The sequence below is a fragment of the Microtus pennsylvanicus genome, chromosome 9, assembly GCF_037038515.1.
Source record: "Microtus pennsylvanicus isolate mMicPen1 chromosome 9, mMicPen1.hap1, whole genome shotgun sequence".
NCBI classification, from domain to species: Eukaryota; Metazoa; Chordata; class Mammalia; order Rodentia; family Cricetidae; genus Microtus; species Microtus pennsylvanicus.
In genome coordinates this window covers 36,055,090-36,072,750 of record NC_134587.1, presented here as the reverse complement: position 1 = coordinate 36,072,750, position 17,661 = coordinate 36,055,090, and the positions used below count along the sequence as shown (strand labels likewise).

The window sequence follows — 17,661 nt, the reverse complement described above, 5'->3', positions numbered from 1 at the left end:
AGGCTGCAAAGAAGTTGCTTCTTGTTTGGGGTTTTCCTGGCAGAAGAAGAGACTTATTAAAACAATAAAGTCAGGGGGATAGCATGAGAAATTTTAATTTAAAGTCTGTCCTTCAAAGGGAGAAGTAAAGAAAAATGACTTCTTGGATCAACATGCATTGTGCTTAAGAATTACACCTCTTTCTGCCTTAGTTAGATATCATAGAAAAATCACATTATTTTCATATATAACCTCAGCAAACTTAAGTCCTAAGTCACGGTCAACCTATTCACTGTGCCAAGAACCTGGTAGCGGATCAGAAAGATGCATTTAAGAGGAAAAATTGTTAGCATGAGTTGCATAAAACTCAGAAGATGGATAACATCTATCAAATTTCTTAGTGATCTACTATTTAATTTCTTTCAGAATTAAAAAAAATAATTTTTCAGCCCCTTTCTAATGGCATATTCATTGTATTTCATGACAATGTCAGTGGTTTTCATTATAAACTTTATCATTAGCAAACCTCTTCTCTAAAGTCACTATTTTTAGTCACTACATGAACATGAGTCATAGGAGGTATTTTTAATATTTTAGCTGTATTGTGATAAGCATTACCAATTTTGAAATTACAAAGGTGTTTCCAAGAAAATTAATCATTTGACAGCACTTACAATTGCAAAGCCACAAAGAAAGCAATATTTACAAGTGACGTGCACACAGCTCCATCTAAAAAGGTACCTGCTGCTTATGAGATAGAAGAGATAAGTTTAATTATGCAAAAAACAGTTCGTATATTTGAAAAAGCATTTTCATTATTTCTTTGAATTATGTTGAAGAGTGTTATCCAAATAAAAATGAGCCACTTTTACTCCCAAATCCAATTACTAGAACCTAGAAATCAATCTTTTCTTTTTCTCATAGGAAACACATCTTATTCTTTATAACTCTCAGAAAAATCCAATGAAAGGCAATAGATAAATAAGCTGGGCCTGGCCACTTCTCTCCCCTAGCATATCTTCATATGTGTACCTAGTCTTCTGTTTTTACACATACGGAGAATGCTCACAGTCAAAGATTAATCAAAATCTTTTCTGATATTATATATTGCTATTCAAAAGCTAAATTCATCATTCAGCGAAACTTCAATACACATACCTCCATTCTCTGAAAGTTTGCCCCTGTATATTCTGTCCTCCACAACATCTGTCCAATAAAGTAAACTTTGATTGAAGTGAAAATCAAGTGCTATGGTGTTTCTCAGTCCGGGAACAAGTAGGCTGTAGTCTCCTTTATGCAGATCTATCCTCCGAATCTCATGGCGTATAGAAAATATGATGAATGCTTCAAAAGGATCTGCAGATAAATGTATTTTAATCAAATTTAGAAAACACTTTTACTTGACACAAATTAAAATGCTCTAGATAAAATTCAATTTATTAAGTTTCTGATTGGATCAAAGGCCCACTCTGTCAGAAGGAAACCATATCAGCCATTGTTAAAGGTCCTGTGAACTCATAGCTAGTAAGGTCATAAACCCTAGGCAAGTACCTGATTCTGTTAGTCTGCTGAATGGACATATTAAAATGATTCGTAACTACTTATTGTTATACCCCTAGGTCAGAGACTCTCTCAACCTTTATCAGAGAGTGTCTCCTTACAACAGATAGCAATTAATACAGAGACAAACCCCCAAAGAAAAAAGTAGTCAATATTTAGGGAATAAGAAATTTTGCACCCTGTCTCGAAAAACAAAAAACAAAAAACAAAAAAAAAAAAAAAGAGAGAGAGATTTTGCAGTGCTCAGCCATAAATGGAATGGGTATATCACACCCCTCCCAACAATATTCATTATCATGTAGAAGAGGAAACAGAGAAATTATACAAGTCAAATCTGGTTGAACATTAAGGAAACAGGGTTTGCCAGACCCAGACACAACAGGGTAGTTGTACATATGAACCTACAAAAATTGAGACAGCATGTGCAAGACCTAAGTGAGCCCCAGTCAGAAAAATTCCAACAAGGAGGAGGGAAAGTAGGCATGAATCTCTCCTACTAGCTGAAGTGAAGGAGAGTCCACTATGTTTAGGGATATAAATCACTGGTAGGTAGACTAAGTGCCAGCACAGTCTCCAGTCCCAAGACTAGCTGGACAATACAAACTGGATGAAGAAACAAAGAAAGAAGGAAGGAAAGAAGAGTGGAAGGAAGGGGAGGACTGAGAAAGGAAGAAAGAAAGAAAGAAAGTTAGGAAGGAAGGAAGGAAGGAAGGAAGGAAGGAAGGAAGGAAGGAAGGAAGAAAGGAAGGAAGGAAGGAAGGAAGGAAGGAAGGAAGGAAGGAAGGAAGAAGAAAGGGAAGAAGGAAGGAAAGAAAGAAGAAATCTCAAAGCTGGATGAGATAGAATGGGAGGGTGGAGGGCCTAGTTAGGAGATGAGTTTGGGGTGTGTGTGAATGTTCAAAATATTCCTATAGAATTAATAAAACATACATACTGATTTCAGAATTTTGATACCAAAAAAGAAGTTTGTTTTTAACTTGAACTTTAAAATAATTGAAAATTGTATATTCCATTATACAAGATACTAGTGTGGGTTGCTTCTTGAGTTTGTATACACTTGATGAAAGTATTCTGATGTAAGAATACAAGAAAGCTTCTCACACCTGTGATACTTGAATGTTTTCTATTTTCTTGGCATGTTAGCTGATAATCTAATAAGAAAACCTAACATTGATGGAACTGATGATGAAATCCAGATTTGTAAGTAAAATTGTAAAAGCTAACAACCCAACTAGAAAATAGGGAATGTCTTACAAGTATAATGAATTGAGCAGGAGGTAGAATATTAGAATTCAAATATTATGAGTAGAGGATCTAGAACAAATAAGTAAAGAAAATTACAAATTAAAAAAAAGGGGGGGGGACCAAATCTTTGAGTTACTGGAATAGATGAGGAGCTCCCTGGTAAATAGTATAGCTCAGATCCGAAAAAAAAAATCATAGAAATATACTTCCTCACATGAAGACAAGATGTAGAGAATCAAGAAGCACACAGAACACCATATAGAAAAAAGAAACTTCCCACATCAAAACATGATTAAAACACTAAGTATACAAAATAAAAGAAATATATGAAAACCGTCAAGAAAAGCAAATCACACTTATAATGGAAAAACCATCAGAATATCAATTTAGTTCTTGATGAAATCTTTGAAAGCCAGATAATTCAAGAGCAAAGAATTTCAAGTTCTATACGACAATTACTGTCAGTCTATAATATTATATACAACTAAGGAGAAAGAAAGCTTTTAATAATAAAAACAGCCTAAAAAGAGTTCGAACCAAAAGACTAAACTCAAAGAAAACATAGAAAGCAATATAATGTGGGAGGTCCCTCTGTCTATGAGTTGCTTTTATTCGTTAACAAATAAAGAAGCTGAGTTGGCCTGTGTGATAGGGCAGAGTAGAACTAGGCAAGCAAAACTAAACTGAATGCTGGGAGAAAGAAGGCGGAGTCACAGAGAAGCCATGTAGCCACTGCCAGAGACAGACATGACAAAACTTTGCTGATGAGCCACAGCCACGTGGCAATATACTGATTAATGAAGATGGGTTAATTAGGATATAAGAGTTATCCAGAATGAGTACATATGATATTTGTCTGTCTGGGTTACCTCACTCAATATGATGTTTTCTAGATTTAGGTATTTTCCTGCAAATTTCAAAGGTTGTTATTTTTTTTTCTGCTATGTAGTACTCCATTGTTTAAATGTACCACTTTTCCTTATCCATTCTTTAGTTAAGGGACATTTAGGTTGTTTCCAGGTTCTGACTATGACAAACAATGCTGCTATAAACATAGTTGAGCACAATTTCTTGTGGTCCAATTTAGCATCCTTTGGGTATATACCCAAAAGTGTTATTGCTGGGTCTTGAGGAAGGTTGTTTCCGAATTTTCTGAGAAATTACCATACTGATGTTCAAATGGGCTGTACCAATTTGTACTCCCACCAGCAAAGTAGGAGTGTCCCCTTTACCTCACACCCTCTCCAGCATAGTTGTCATCAGTGTTTTGATCTTGGCTATTCTTACAGGTGTAAAATATCATATATACTCACTCATAAGTGGTTTTTATACATAAAGCAAAGAAAAGCTGTCTACAAATCACAATCCCAAAGAAACTAGACAACAATGAGGACCCTAAGAGAGACATACATAGATCTAATCCACATGGTAAATAAAAAAGGACAAGATCTCCTGGGAAAATTTGGAACATGGGGACCTTAGGAGAGGGCTGAAAGGGAAGAGAGGGGAAGGGAGGGGAGCAGAGAAAAATGTATAGCTCAATAAAATCAATTAAAAAAGAGTGAGTCAGAAGTATGTTTAAGCTATTGGCAAAACAATATTGCAAATAATATAGGTTCTCTTTGGTTCTTTCGGTTCAGGAGCACCGGGAACAAACAAGCAGTCTCTTAATACAACAATAGTTTGGGCAGTATGAGGAATAAGTATAAGAAATAAGACTGTAGAAAGAAAACAAAGCTATAGTTCTTGAAAACACAAAATAACATTGCTATCATAAACAGAAAAAAAAGCAGAATGACTTCAATCAATATACACTGCTCAGAAATAACTTTAAACATTAATGGCTTTAAATCTCCAACACAAAGACTGAAAGAAGGGATTGAGAAATAGATGTCATCTACCTGTTTTATTCACTAAACACATCATAACCCTAAAGACACCTCATTAAAGTGAAAGGATAGACAAAACTACTTCAATCAATTAATACTAGAAAGTAAGCGGACATTTATATCAGTATTTGACATAAATAGACTTTGAACTAATACTAATGAAAAGAGGTAAAAAAAAGCACTTCATTCTAATAAAGGAACTAAATTACAAAGAACACATTATAATTCTAATATATTTGCACCAAATGCACAGATTAGCATCAACACATTAGTATTTGGTGATAACAGTATCCCGCTTTCTTCAATAGAGAGTTCATCTGGGCAAAAGTAAATACAGAAACTCAAGAATTAATTGAGACCATATAGCAAACGAACTTAATAGATATCTATAGTATATTCTTCTCATACAGCAAAAAATATATATATTCTTCTTAGAAGCCAATGGTAGCTGACTTCTCAATATAAAGCAGACTGCACCTAGAATGCAGAGCAAGTCTTAACAAATTTAGAAAGACTAAAATGACTTATACCCTATTTGTCCATAATGGAATAAAACTTAAAATTGACCGCAAAGAAATCTTTAGTAAGCACACAAGTCTATGGAAATTAAGCAACTAATGGTTGAATAATGAATTGGTCAAAGAACAAATTGAGAAAATTTTAAGAATTTTCCCAGAACTAAATGAAAATAAAACACAACATAACAAAACCTCTGACATGTATTAAAGGAAGTCCTATGACCACAACAATTAAAGAAAAAGATACCATGAACCATTGAGTTTTTAAGTCCAAGGAAGCGCTTTGAATAGGAACTCTCATAATATCTCTGTCCACAGGAATGTAATCAGGTGGGTATGTGGTCCAGGTGAGACAATGGAAATTATTTCTTTTATTTTCTTATGACCACTGAACTCTATGGCAGTGTTTATGTTTTTGGTAACTTGAATGATTACTGCAGAAGAGAAAAACAGGAACAGAGAAGGAAGCAAAAAAGACCTGATGAGGCTAGTTCCCATGGAGATCGAAATTTATAGTTGAAACTAATTAATTTGAACTAAGTTTGTGTCTATTGTAACCAATTCTGCTTTCCTCACTCATCTCGTTTGCTCTGAGGAGTCTTTCCTGATCAAGTACCCCATAAAGACTCATGACTTTTATGGTACATTATTCCAGTCTCTATCTTGTAGGAGCCGATAGTTAGTACAGGTGATGAGCCAAGCATGAAAGGAAGTTTCTCAAAGGGAGCTGAGCCAAATCCAGCCTCAGGCTGAGAAATGTATAGGCAAGCATTGCCAAGATAAGGAAACCTACTCAGAATACCTCCAGAGATGTGAGTACCACTAGGTATGTAGCCGTGACCACTTTTGTGCTCTGAATAGGTGCTGCACAGCATTGTGGCCTTTATTGCACATCACTGCAACAACAGCTAACTGATACTATGGAAATTGAGATTGCATATAAAAAGATCTTATCATATCTGATTAAAATAGATTCGGAATCTATAAGGAGAAAACACTTAGGTCTCAAATCATTGTGGCAAAGACTACCTGATTAGGCCATAAGAGATCTGTTAATACTTTCAGTGTCTAGTTTCAGCCACCAACTGTGATAAGCTGACAATTTCTGAGTTAAGCTATCCAGCTGTACTTAATAGTCACCAGCAGAGGCCTGGGTCTGCCTGCTGCTGCACAGATGCACAACAAGTGCCAAGTGCTAATAAGGTTGCTTTCTCACTTTTTCTCCCTTTCTTCCACTCACACTTCTTGATTCTTTGGGTATGTTTGTGTGTGTGTGTGTGTGTGTGTATACTATGTGTGCATGATCCAGTGTTCTTTTTTGTATCATGTATGTTCATTGTATGTGTGTATACTAGTGTACAGATTATAGAGACCAGAAAGTCAATGCCTAGTATTTTTATAGATCACTTTCTGGTCTGTTGAATTAAGAACAGAAAAAATATATGTTAATATGCATTCATGCGTTGCCAATTTAGCTCCCAGGGAGCTTTGACAAACAAACAAGCAGAAGCCATCAGAGGGAGCGTTTGGGTTTGGAGGGAGCCCAAAGCCCAATTCCCAGAGAGAGCTGCTCAGTGTAAGGGAAAAAAAATGTCTTTTAAAGGGATGGTGTGGGGAACCTGTTTCCACACATAAAATATTGTTGTTCTAGAATGTGTGTGTGTGTCTATCCAGAAGGTGAGAAAACAGCACAGACAACAGAATGCTTCTCAAGCCTAGATTTGATGATAGACGCATATCTAAACAGATAAAGAAGGTAAGAAGGTTTGTAATACAATGGTGAACATTTGACGCTCCTATATAAAGGATGTAGAGTTGGGTACTTTTGTCTGGATGGTGAGTGAGTTATCATGACCATTTAAAAGAATTCTCCAGATTGGGCGGTGGTAGAGCACGCCTTTAATCCCAGCACTCGGGAGGTAGAGGCAGGTGGATCTTTGTGAGTTCGAGGCCAGCCTGGTCTAAAAGGGTTAGTTCCAGAATAGGCTCCAAAGCTACAGAGAAACCCTGTCTTGAAAAACCAAAAAGAATTCACCATAGCATCTGTCAGCAGGTAAACATAAATGCAGAACATAACAAGGACCTCTTTCATACCCTCATAGATAATTACAGATGTTAAAACTGCAGATATCGAAACCCTCCTACACAGATGGTTGAACATTCGAAGAATGCAGCCATTTTGTCAAGCAGTTTGATGTTTTCCAAATTTTTAAATATTTCCATATAAAGTTGCCATAGTAGCTAGCAATTCCAAACCTACTCATACACTTTTAAAGACAATCACAAATACATGTCAACTCAAAACATTTATACAGATATTCATATCAGCATTGTTCCTAATAGCTTCTATAGTGGGAATAATCTACTTGCCAATTGACATTATTCATCAATACTCTAACAAACCAAACACTGATGTATTCCAAGTGGAACAAGCTTTTTATCCACACACACATAATGTGTGTTTGGATGAAAATGTCCAGAACAAACACATCTATATCAGCACAAAATATATTAGGAGTTTCCAGGATGTGAGGTAGGTACACAGGAATGACGGTTAAAAAGCCTGCCCTTTATTCTGGGGTCAATTAACACATTCTCTTTTTAGAATGTAGTAAGGGTTGCTGTAAATGAACACACTCAAATTGTGAATTTCATGGTTTATAAACCACATCTCAATTTACTTGTTATTAAACTGTGTAATGAATGTGCAATTTTATGAAAGCTACAAGCTGTATAATATTCATTCCAAATTTCATACAGATTCTATGGCTCTGCTGCCTGTAGATTTACTGTGAGGAGTGACCAAGCTCTAAGAACTGTTATAAAGGTGCAAATGCAATCTGCCAGCAACTCATACTGCTTCGTCTAAATGTACTTGTGTCTAATGAATAAAACAGGCAACTCATCTGTTATGTAGCTACTTGTTCGGAATTGAAACCCCCTTCTGAAGGGAAGGAAACCCATAAAGTTCAAAAAGGTAATGAAATTAAGCAGTAATTAATTACTCAGAGAGGTGGTAATCTATGATGGAGTTGCCTATGTGCTGAGTACAAAAAAAAATTCCAGGAACATAACTGTTTGGAGTCATCCTCGTGTTGGGGTAGGGTGTGAGTGATGAAGTTGCCTTTTAATCATCAATGTTCACCAAGGTAGACCTGAGTAGAATCATTTCCTTGATCTATTATTAGTGCCCTCTGAATGTTTTTACATTTCTTTGGGGGACAGTCACACAATCCACCCATAAAAAAAATCAAAGATAAAGAAAATCAAATGAAATAAGTCAAAGCAAAGAGAAAAATAGTATGAGAATAAATTTTATAAAACCGAATAAAAATGGTTATCTAAAAAAATCAAATACCCAAACAAAACACAAACCCCAAAGACATTCATTGGAAGGGTGGAAAATATAAGTAAAGCAATGGCAAGGTTGACTTGTATATAGACAGGGTTTTACATGAGCACAGAACCATGCATATACCTATGTAAATTGAGTGCATGGAAAGCAAGATAGATAACAAACCAAAAAAGAAAGTATAGAAATTTAAAAATAGTGTCAGTGAGATGGATTGTTCTCTAGATAAAGGTGTTATATATTTGATTTTAAAACTTTAAAATTTAAGAATTTCTACCAAATTGAAAGCTCAATTCAGTCATAAATCTCTGACCTTCACTCCAGAGTGAAAGAAGGAAAATGGGAAGAAAAGAAAGGGTGGAAAGAAAGACAAACAGAATAAAAGACAAATGAAGGAAGGAAAGAAAGAAATAGCGATGAGGGTGGGAGGGAAAGAAGGGACATAAGGAAGAAGCAAATGAATGAAAGAACAACTGGAGGAGAGGAGTAATGAAGGAGAAAAGTGGGCCAGAGAGATGACTCACTGTGTAGAGAAACTCTTATCCAAACCTGACAACCAGAGTTCAATCCCTTGGACCCATATGGTGGAAGAGGAGAACGGATTTCTCCATCATGTCTGCTGAGGGCCACAAATATTACAAATAGATGATAGACAGAGAGATAGAAAAATAGATAAATATTGAGAATAAATATGAGACAAAAGAAGTACTTTGAAGTCTTCCCAATAATCTGTAGAATGGTAGTGGTCCACACATGCTTCACTGATATATAACAAGGTAACTGTAGGAACTGAGAGGACTAGTATAGATTCATATCAACTAAAATAACAGAAGGAACACATTCAATTAACTGGGTGGGTTTTTTTAAACCTGCTTTTACTCTTATCTGTAGTGTGTGTGTTTGTGTGTGTGTGCACGCACACACATGTACATGCTAATTCCCAGTGGTACTCTTGTAACTGTTTAGGAGATAAAAATTTCCATAAAACAGTTTGTTTTCCATATAGTAGAATTGTTCTTCACAATAGCAATGACAACTTCAGCCCACAGGATGCTCTTTGAGGCAGCTGCCTTTACTGTCCCCATTATGTAAAGAAATAAAGTGAGGATCAGCAAATGAATACAATGAAAGAATTAAAAAGCCTGTGGGCGTCTGAGAAGGATTTCTTGTTTCTTGTTGGCTAGTGTAATTCGTGGAACGATAGCTTGAGAATTATGAACCCTCACGACCTGTCCAGCATGGTGTGTAGAATATGTCCACACTTCTTGGAAACATTTTATGATAGTGAAATGAACCTGCACAGCTGAAGCAGCATGTGCATTTGAACATGTGACTCAGCTGTGCATACTGAGATGAGTATGTGTCACGTGAATTTGATACAACACACCATTGGGAACAACTTCCAAGCCTTTGATAGAAGAAAGTTGACAGTAGAAGGCTGTATATCAGTTAGGTGAAATGAGCATAAGAGTAAAAATAACACGCAAAATACTCTTAGAGACTAAGAATACTCATTCCACATGACTATATTATACATAATCTATGCAATTTCAGAAAACAAGTAACACCATATTTTTTGAGAGCATAAACACACAAGCTAGCTACACAAGGTGATTACTTTGGAGATTCCAAGACATGTACACAGAGGGCTTTAAATTTAGTGACTATTTCATTGCTTTAGAAACATTGTAACCAAAAATGTTCAAAGATTTTTCAAGTTCTGGTATTTTATACTCTCTTTGGTCTGAGAAAACCCTGTTTGATAAATAGTTACATAATCATGCTTTACTATGAGAAAGTGGTTTCCCAGAGCTCTAAAACCAAACTATACATTTTTATAATCTTTCATATTTGAATGCTGAGTCTAGATAGCTTCTACTAGTTTCCATACCTTTGAGATTTCTGCTTGCTTTCTGAATATTATTTTCCCTTTGGGAGAATAAAACTGCAATGAGTAATCCAATACGTTACTTCCTAAACTAGTGGGAAATCAAGAAGACTGAATTTTAAGATCCCAAGTTATACAGCGTTTTCACTTTAACCAAAGGAAATATATATATAAATATTGAGCGATAAAAACCAGTGAATAATTTTCAAGTTTGTTTCCATTTTGTCATAGACACATTAACTACATTTGACACAACCTCAGTTCAGAACGAATATCAGTTCATTGTGATGTAGCTACCTATTTTTATATGCATGTAACAATTTTTCCAGTATACTCATTCTTAGCTAATAAGTGACTGAATTTAGCAGCTTAAGCTCGAGTGTCTTACTAAATAAAAAACCTTGAATTTTCCTGCTTTTGTATAAGAGATGGCACCTGTGCTAAACAAAGGTAACAACAGCCACACTTACTGTGAAGAATTCTTATAAAATTAGTCCTTCCCAAGGACAATGTGAAACACACTCAGAAGATGGTTAACTATCTTCTCTTTCATTTCCTTTAAGTCTTGCTAAATTTTATGAGACATTTTGAGATTGGAGGATTGGCTTAAAAAAAGTTCTTCCCAAGCCGGGCAGTGGTGGCGCACGCCTTTAATCCCAGCACTCGGGAGGCAGAGGCAGGCGGATCTCTGTGAGTTCGAGACCAGCCTGGTCTACAAAGCTAGTTCCAGGACAGGCTCCAAAGCCACAGGGAAACCCTGTCTCGAAAAACCAAAAAAAAAAAAAAAGTTCTTCCCTGTTAATCTAGACAGTTTTGAGGCAAATTATTACTGTAACTTGGCAACTCACAATTCTGTATGATCAGCTCTGCCTCCTTATCAAACATATTCCCCTCAAACAAAGAACGATGCTGCACTGGCAAATATTCCTTGTGATTTCAGATGGGCTGAGTATTTTTCTGTTTCTACAGCTAGTCTTGTTTGACTTTCTATGTTTTGTCATATGTTTACGGAGAACATTCTCATACTGTGGTAAATGGTTTACTATCTCCCAGCCTCAATGTGTGTCATTACCCCTTTTTCTTCATTCTTCACCAAGAGCCATCTAGAGAATGAAGAATAGTCAAATAAAACTGAAGTGCACTACTCCCAAAGGAAGAGGGAACAGACCTACAAAATGAAGGCAAAGATGGACTTTTAAGTTTTACTCAAACTTTTGAATTTAAGTCATCTGTACATCAGCTTTTAATTTTTTTTGATGTTTCTTTCCATTTAACGGTCTCAACTTTTCAGTTACTTTTAATATCTCTGTTTTATGCTTATGTTTATAAAACTGTCACTTCCTTTTGTCTAGTGACAAATTGTTGAAATCTGCATTTCCTTTTTTATTTATTTTATTTTTTATTTTTATTTTTTTTTCTGTTGTGTAGTACTCCATTGTGTAAAAGTACCATTCTTCGGTCAAGGGGAATTTAGGTTGTTTCAACATCCTTGGTCATCAGAGAAATTGAAATCAAAAAAGTCTCTGAGATTCCAACTTACACCTGTAAGAATGGCTAAGATCAAAAGCACTGATGTCGACTTATGCTGGAGAAGTTGTGGGGAAAAGGGAACACTTCTGCAATGCTGGTGGGAATGCAAGCTGGTACCGCCCCTTTGGATGTCAGTGTGGCATTTTCTCAGAAAAATTAGGCTTCATCCTATCTTAAGCCTGGTCTTTCCAAGACATCCTTCTGCTTACTTTAATACCACTCTATATCATAAATATGTAGCTTATTTTTTTCAGATTTGAAGGTAAGTAATTGTTAAGATACTTTCCTGAGTATTAGAAGGCCTGGGACTTTTGGAAAAGGCTGGCCCTGGGGACTGTGGAGACAATTTTGAAGCTGAGCTAGCTGAAGGCAAGTTTGACGACAAGTTGTCAGAGGTGAGATTGGAACACTGTGGTTGGAAAATTAAATGTTTCTCCAGATGCACATGTTTGTAGAATTAGTCTCCCAATTCATGACCCTTTGTCATGTTGACAGTTGGGGACCTTATTAAACATGGAGTCCATCTATCTGCCAGCTGAAAGGCAAAATGAACAGTGCTTCTCTGTTGTATGCTAATATGCTTTCAGACAGTGTTTTTTGCTTTAAAGTTGATGCCAAATATCAAGGAACAGCCAAGTGCTCCCACCACCAGAGAACCACGTTGTACTGGCTTGTTTTGTCTATCCACTTGACACAAGCTAGAGTTATCAGAGATAAAGGCACCACAGTTGCCTCTGTGAAATCCAACTGTAAGGCATTTTCTCTATGATAAAATCCAATGGACCAGGCCTTGGAGGGTACCTGAGCAGGTAGTCCTGGCTTTTTTAAGAAAGCAGGCTTAGCAAACCATGTGGAGCAAGCCATTAGGAAGCTCCTTTCCGCGGCTTCTTCATCAGCTCCTGTATCTAGGATCCTGTCATATTTTAGTTTCTGTCATCACTTCCTTCAATAATGAACAGCAAGATGGAAATACAAATCAAATAAACCCTTTTTCCCCAACTTGTTTATTTGTCATGGTGTTTCTTTGCAGTAATAGAAACCCTAACAAAGACAACTGCCCATGATTATTCTTTCACTACTGTGATGGACCAGATGTCCTCAAATCATGAGTCAACATAAATCTTCCTTCCCTTAAACTGCTGCTTCTTAGGTAATGAGTACTTAACTATTTGGGGATTAAAGAAATTGTTCCAATACCCTATAAGAAATATCCATGTGAACAACTGTAAGAATTGTTATTAGTGTAAAGAGTTGGGAGCAAGCTGAAAGAATTGTTTGGTATATGGATAAGCAACATCATGTGATACTATCTAGTGATTACACATAGGACATTAGTGGCATGCATATCACAGGTAATAAAAGCAATGGGTCATAAACATTATGACCCATACTTTATAAGAAAATATCTGACCCAAGTTTGAATGATCTCCTCTTGGCAAGGAAGAGAAGAGGGCTTTAGAGAAAAAAACAAAAGAGGGGAAAATAGGAGGAATATCCTATATAAAAGAATAATGGTTCTGTACTAAGAAGTGATTTAATTAATTCATCCCTTCATTTATGATCTCATAATGATAAAGAGAAAGAGGGTGACAAATGAAGTGATGAGTATCTGTGTTGTGGAAGAAAAGATAAAAGGCCAGACTATTTAAAATAAGATTTCACAACTAGTATGCTATGTGCTACTAGCTACAAAATTGTATTTTGCAAAATATGTATAAATTATTTGACTAAGAAATCTTGGTTAGAAAGGTTGAAAAGAGCAAGCCCTTGAAAGTCAGATATTCAAAGGTATTTTCGTGAGAAGGTGAGAGCACATGGCCCTGAGAAAGGGCTGTGCGCTGGCATCAGAGAGTCATGAGAATAAATCTCAACACCTTTGCTCTACTACCTCTAAGCTACAAGCCTTGAACCAATGAGTTTATTTTTCTGGTCTCAATTTCTATACCTAGTCAATGAGAGATGCTTCTACCAATAGTATTTAATACCCATAGTTTTTAATAAATGGAAGTTATTAATAAAACTAAAGTAAATACCTTGGAGGAATTATTCCCTAAGAAGACAGTGTGAGAGAGATTACAGAGTGCAAAATTTTAAAGAAAATGTGAGTGTGCTATGGTAATGGCTGATGCTACCTATCAGAAAAGAGCAAGGAGACAGTGAGTGATAAGCACTGTGCTCCATGTGAGGTGTGTGTGTGTGTGTGTGTGTGTGTGTGTGTGTACATTGTGAATGTGCATACACTGTGTCTCCAAACACTTATACTAAAGCTCCAGAGATGGTCATTGGAAATGAATAAAATACCAGCTTACAGAGAAGAACAGCAAAGTGAAGGCCCTGAAGAACATGCAGAAAAACTTAAGACCCAGAGTGATACTAAAAGATCTGGGTGGAGACTGAGTTAGAAAAGCATCATTTTCCCAAGGCCATGTTACAAGTACCTTACAGCTTCATCTCACTGCCTTTTCGTCTCTCACTGTTCACTTCTCCACAAGGTAGGCCAGCTGCTCCTGATCACTTTGTCCTTTCCCATAGGATTGATCTCTTCAATCCACTCCACATTCCCCTCTCCTTCTGTCCATGAAAAGCCTATTTATTCTTTGTTCCAGTGCTTTCCTCTTCATCAGCTAGAGAAACTAGTTTCTTAAAAAACTACCATTTTCGGTAGATGATGGTATTTTTATTGTTGTGTGTTGAGGTCAAGATGCTACTGAATTTGCAGCATATAGTTGCATCCCGAGGGCACTGCAAGGGGAAAGTTCAGAGGTGGAAGGAAGAAAGCAATAGCTGGCAGAAAAAGCCAAGGTCATTGAGAATGTGAGTGAGACTCATTGAGAATTCTGAGGAATAGAAGAAAATTTAAAGTGCCAATAAAACTCAGCCTAATTTAAGGAGACAAGAAAGGGAACATATAACCAACATCCATGTATATATTTGTGGTGTGTGTGTGTGTGTTTGTGTGCTTCTGTAAAGGTGTCTTCCAAGCACAGAAGCTTATCCATCAGATCTCCTGGAGTTGGAGCTTCAGATTTTCAACTGCCTGGTGTGGTGCTTTTTTCTAAACTTTAATCCTCATGAAAAGTAAGAAGCAATGTTAACCACTTAGCAATCTCTGCACCGCCACAGTCAAATAATTTTTTTAAGTGGCCTACTGATACCCAGGGAATCAGAATTGTAAAGAAAGAAATCAGATGTTCTTTAAGATGTTAATGTCAAAAAAATTAAATTTTAATGGACCACATAATTTTTCGGTGCAGAAAGGAGTTTGCCAAGTGGGTGCACATAGATATGTGTGAGATCCAAAGATTGCAAGAGGTATGTCCTGTGTCCAAAGATGACCATTTCATTTCAGAGTATGTGAATCTCCATTCCTAATATCCTTCCTAAAACATAATATAAATCGGCAACAATAAAACTTCCTCTCCTAAAGAATAAAAAAAAAAACTGGAAGAATAAGAACAAAAGTGTCATTCTTGAGAAAACGTAATTTGATTCAGGTTAAAAGGAATCAGGAAGAAAAGCTATTATTCTTCCCAATAGTGGGAGAACCAGGTTGTGAACTGGCAACAGGCTGCCCACCAAAGAGCAGATGGTAGAGCTGGGAATACATACACTCAGTGGCAATTTCCTGGACATTGTAGAGGACACTCAAAAGAAGGATGTTTGGAAATGAAGGGAGTGGCAACATAGAGCACGTTTAAAAAGCAGAAAATAAGAGAGCAGATTGAAAAGTGAAATTTGTAAATTTACTAAAGAAAAACCAAAATCCTAGTGGTCATAGTCATTTATAATCTTTATACTTGGCAAGTAACTAGGTATGAATTTTAAGAAAAAACAGTTCAGCAATGTAATACAGGCCAGCGTATGGAGAATTTCAAATGCAAAAAAGAAAATATGAGAGCACTACAAAAAAAATTTAGGGAATAAGAACTAGTGTGTTCTGTCTCTACATTTGAATCACAAAGCCACATATTCTATCTTTTTTCTCCCTTCTTTTCATGTTTTTGATACGCCAAGATGAGTTATTAAATAATAATATATAAATTAAAAATGCATTAAATTCAAGAGCAGAAACATTTTTTTTAACAAAGGAACCATGTAAAGAATGATGGAAAGGAAAGGATGCCTGACACAAATGAAACATTTATTTTAAAGTCTAGTAGTTCCATGAGAATTTATCTTTAATATGCTATGAGGCATTTGCTTTTCCAAAGAGTTAAAATAACAGAAATATAGAATAAAATCTTTTATACACAGATAATTAAATCAAATAATAAAACATAACTAGGAATACCATAAATGTTGACAGTGGCATTAATTTCTTTGTTTCAAGGAGTAATTGATTATCAACTGGCTAATTTATTCATGTAGGAAAACCTTCATTTTCACCTAAATGTTATAACACATGTTTGTTTTCTTCCTACATAATAAACGAAGCAGGTGTAAAGCAAGAGAATTATGAGTTATTGGATAGTTCTCTAGGGACTTCCTCCCGGAGGAACTTATGCCAACACAATTAGGGGATTAACGTTAACCTGGTTAACGTGCATGCAATAGTTTAATTTTAGAAAAGTAGACACTTATTAACCTATGAGTTATTTCACATGATGCTGATCCACCCTACTAATCTAATAATTTCATTTTTATCAATGTATAAGTTAAGGTCTCACTGTACTATGATCATAACAATCTGTGGTCAAGTTTGATATGTTTTTTTCTCTACTCTGAACAAAATTACACTTCTCACACAATAAATTGCTTTTTTTTAGCTTCATGTGAGGATTAATTGATTTAGAATCTTTAAGAAGAAAAAGTATAATAAATATGCCTTAATATTATAGGCGATGATTCAATTTTTAACAGGAAAAAACAGCCACATATTATACAATAAAATATAAAAATTGAAGTGATTTAATGATCTCTGAAAATATGATTTTCATTGATTACATTTTAATTTTCACAAACTGGATGCTACTTCAAACAAAGGAATCCCCATGGTTTTATTTCCTACTTTATGTTTTTCATATTTTATTGGAACGATAAATAAGAAGAAGGGGAAAAATAGGACTACAAAAAGTTAAATCAGACCATGATCAATACATACCCAGGAATATAATGTCCTATACAGGGAAATATATATGGAAATAAGAAAAAACTTAATAATAAAGAAATGCTTGGTTTAGTGAGGCTTAAAGTATAACTTGGATTTCTAGAAGACAGGGAGAAAATCTCAACATGGTAGAAGAAATAAAATGAGTGAAAGCTCATGATGCACACATTCTTAGATGTCTAATAAATCATAGGGACTAAGGGACTTCCACAAAACATAAGAAATAGAAATTACATATTTACATGCATAGGCCAGAAAATAATGCAATATTATGTTGAAATGATAAATATGTTGAAATGCAATCATCAAGATTAATTTAAATGACTCCTATCCCAGAAGACTTCTATGTCACCATAGGCCAGGCTAGCTCCCTGCATGCAAGGCCCACACTTCTGGCAGAGGCTTCCTATTCAACCAAAGGATTGATGAGTATCCTGAACATCAGAGACCAGTGGAGCTTCCTGAAAACCAGAGACCACAGGAGCTTCCTGAAAACCCTTCAGAAGTGTCCTACTCCACCTGAAGTCAGGCCAGCAAACTGAAATCTAGAGGAGCCCTGGAAGAATTGGAGGGCATTTACATAACCAGAACTC

The 17,661-nt window shown here is 35.9% G+C and overlaps 1 protein-coding gene across 1 annotated transcript in view; it reads right to left on the bottom strand.

Annotated features, from left to right (window-relative positions):
* Positions 1–17,661, bottom strand: part of Lrp1b (LDL receptor related protein 1B) — a 1,720,116-nt gene that overhangs the window by 568,528 nt on the left and 1,133,927 nt on the right. Inside the window, exon 24 of the mRNA XM_075985306.1 lies at positions 1,138–1,335. Coding sequence (XP_075841421.1) covers positions 1,138–1,335 — 198 coding nt within the window. The remainder of the gene's footprint in view (positions 1–1,137; positions 1,336–17,661) is intronic.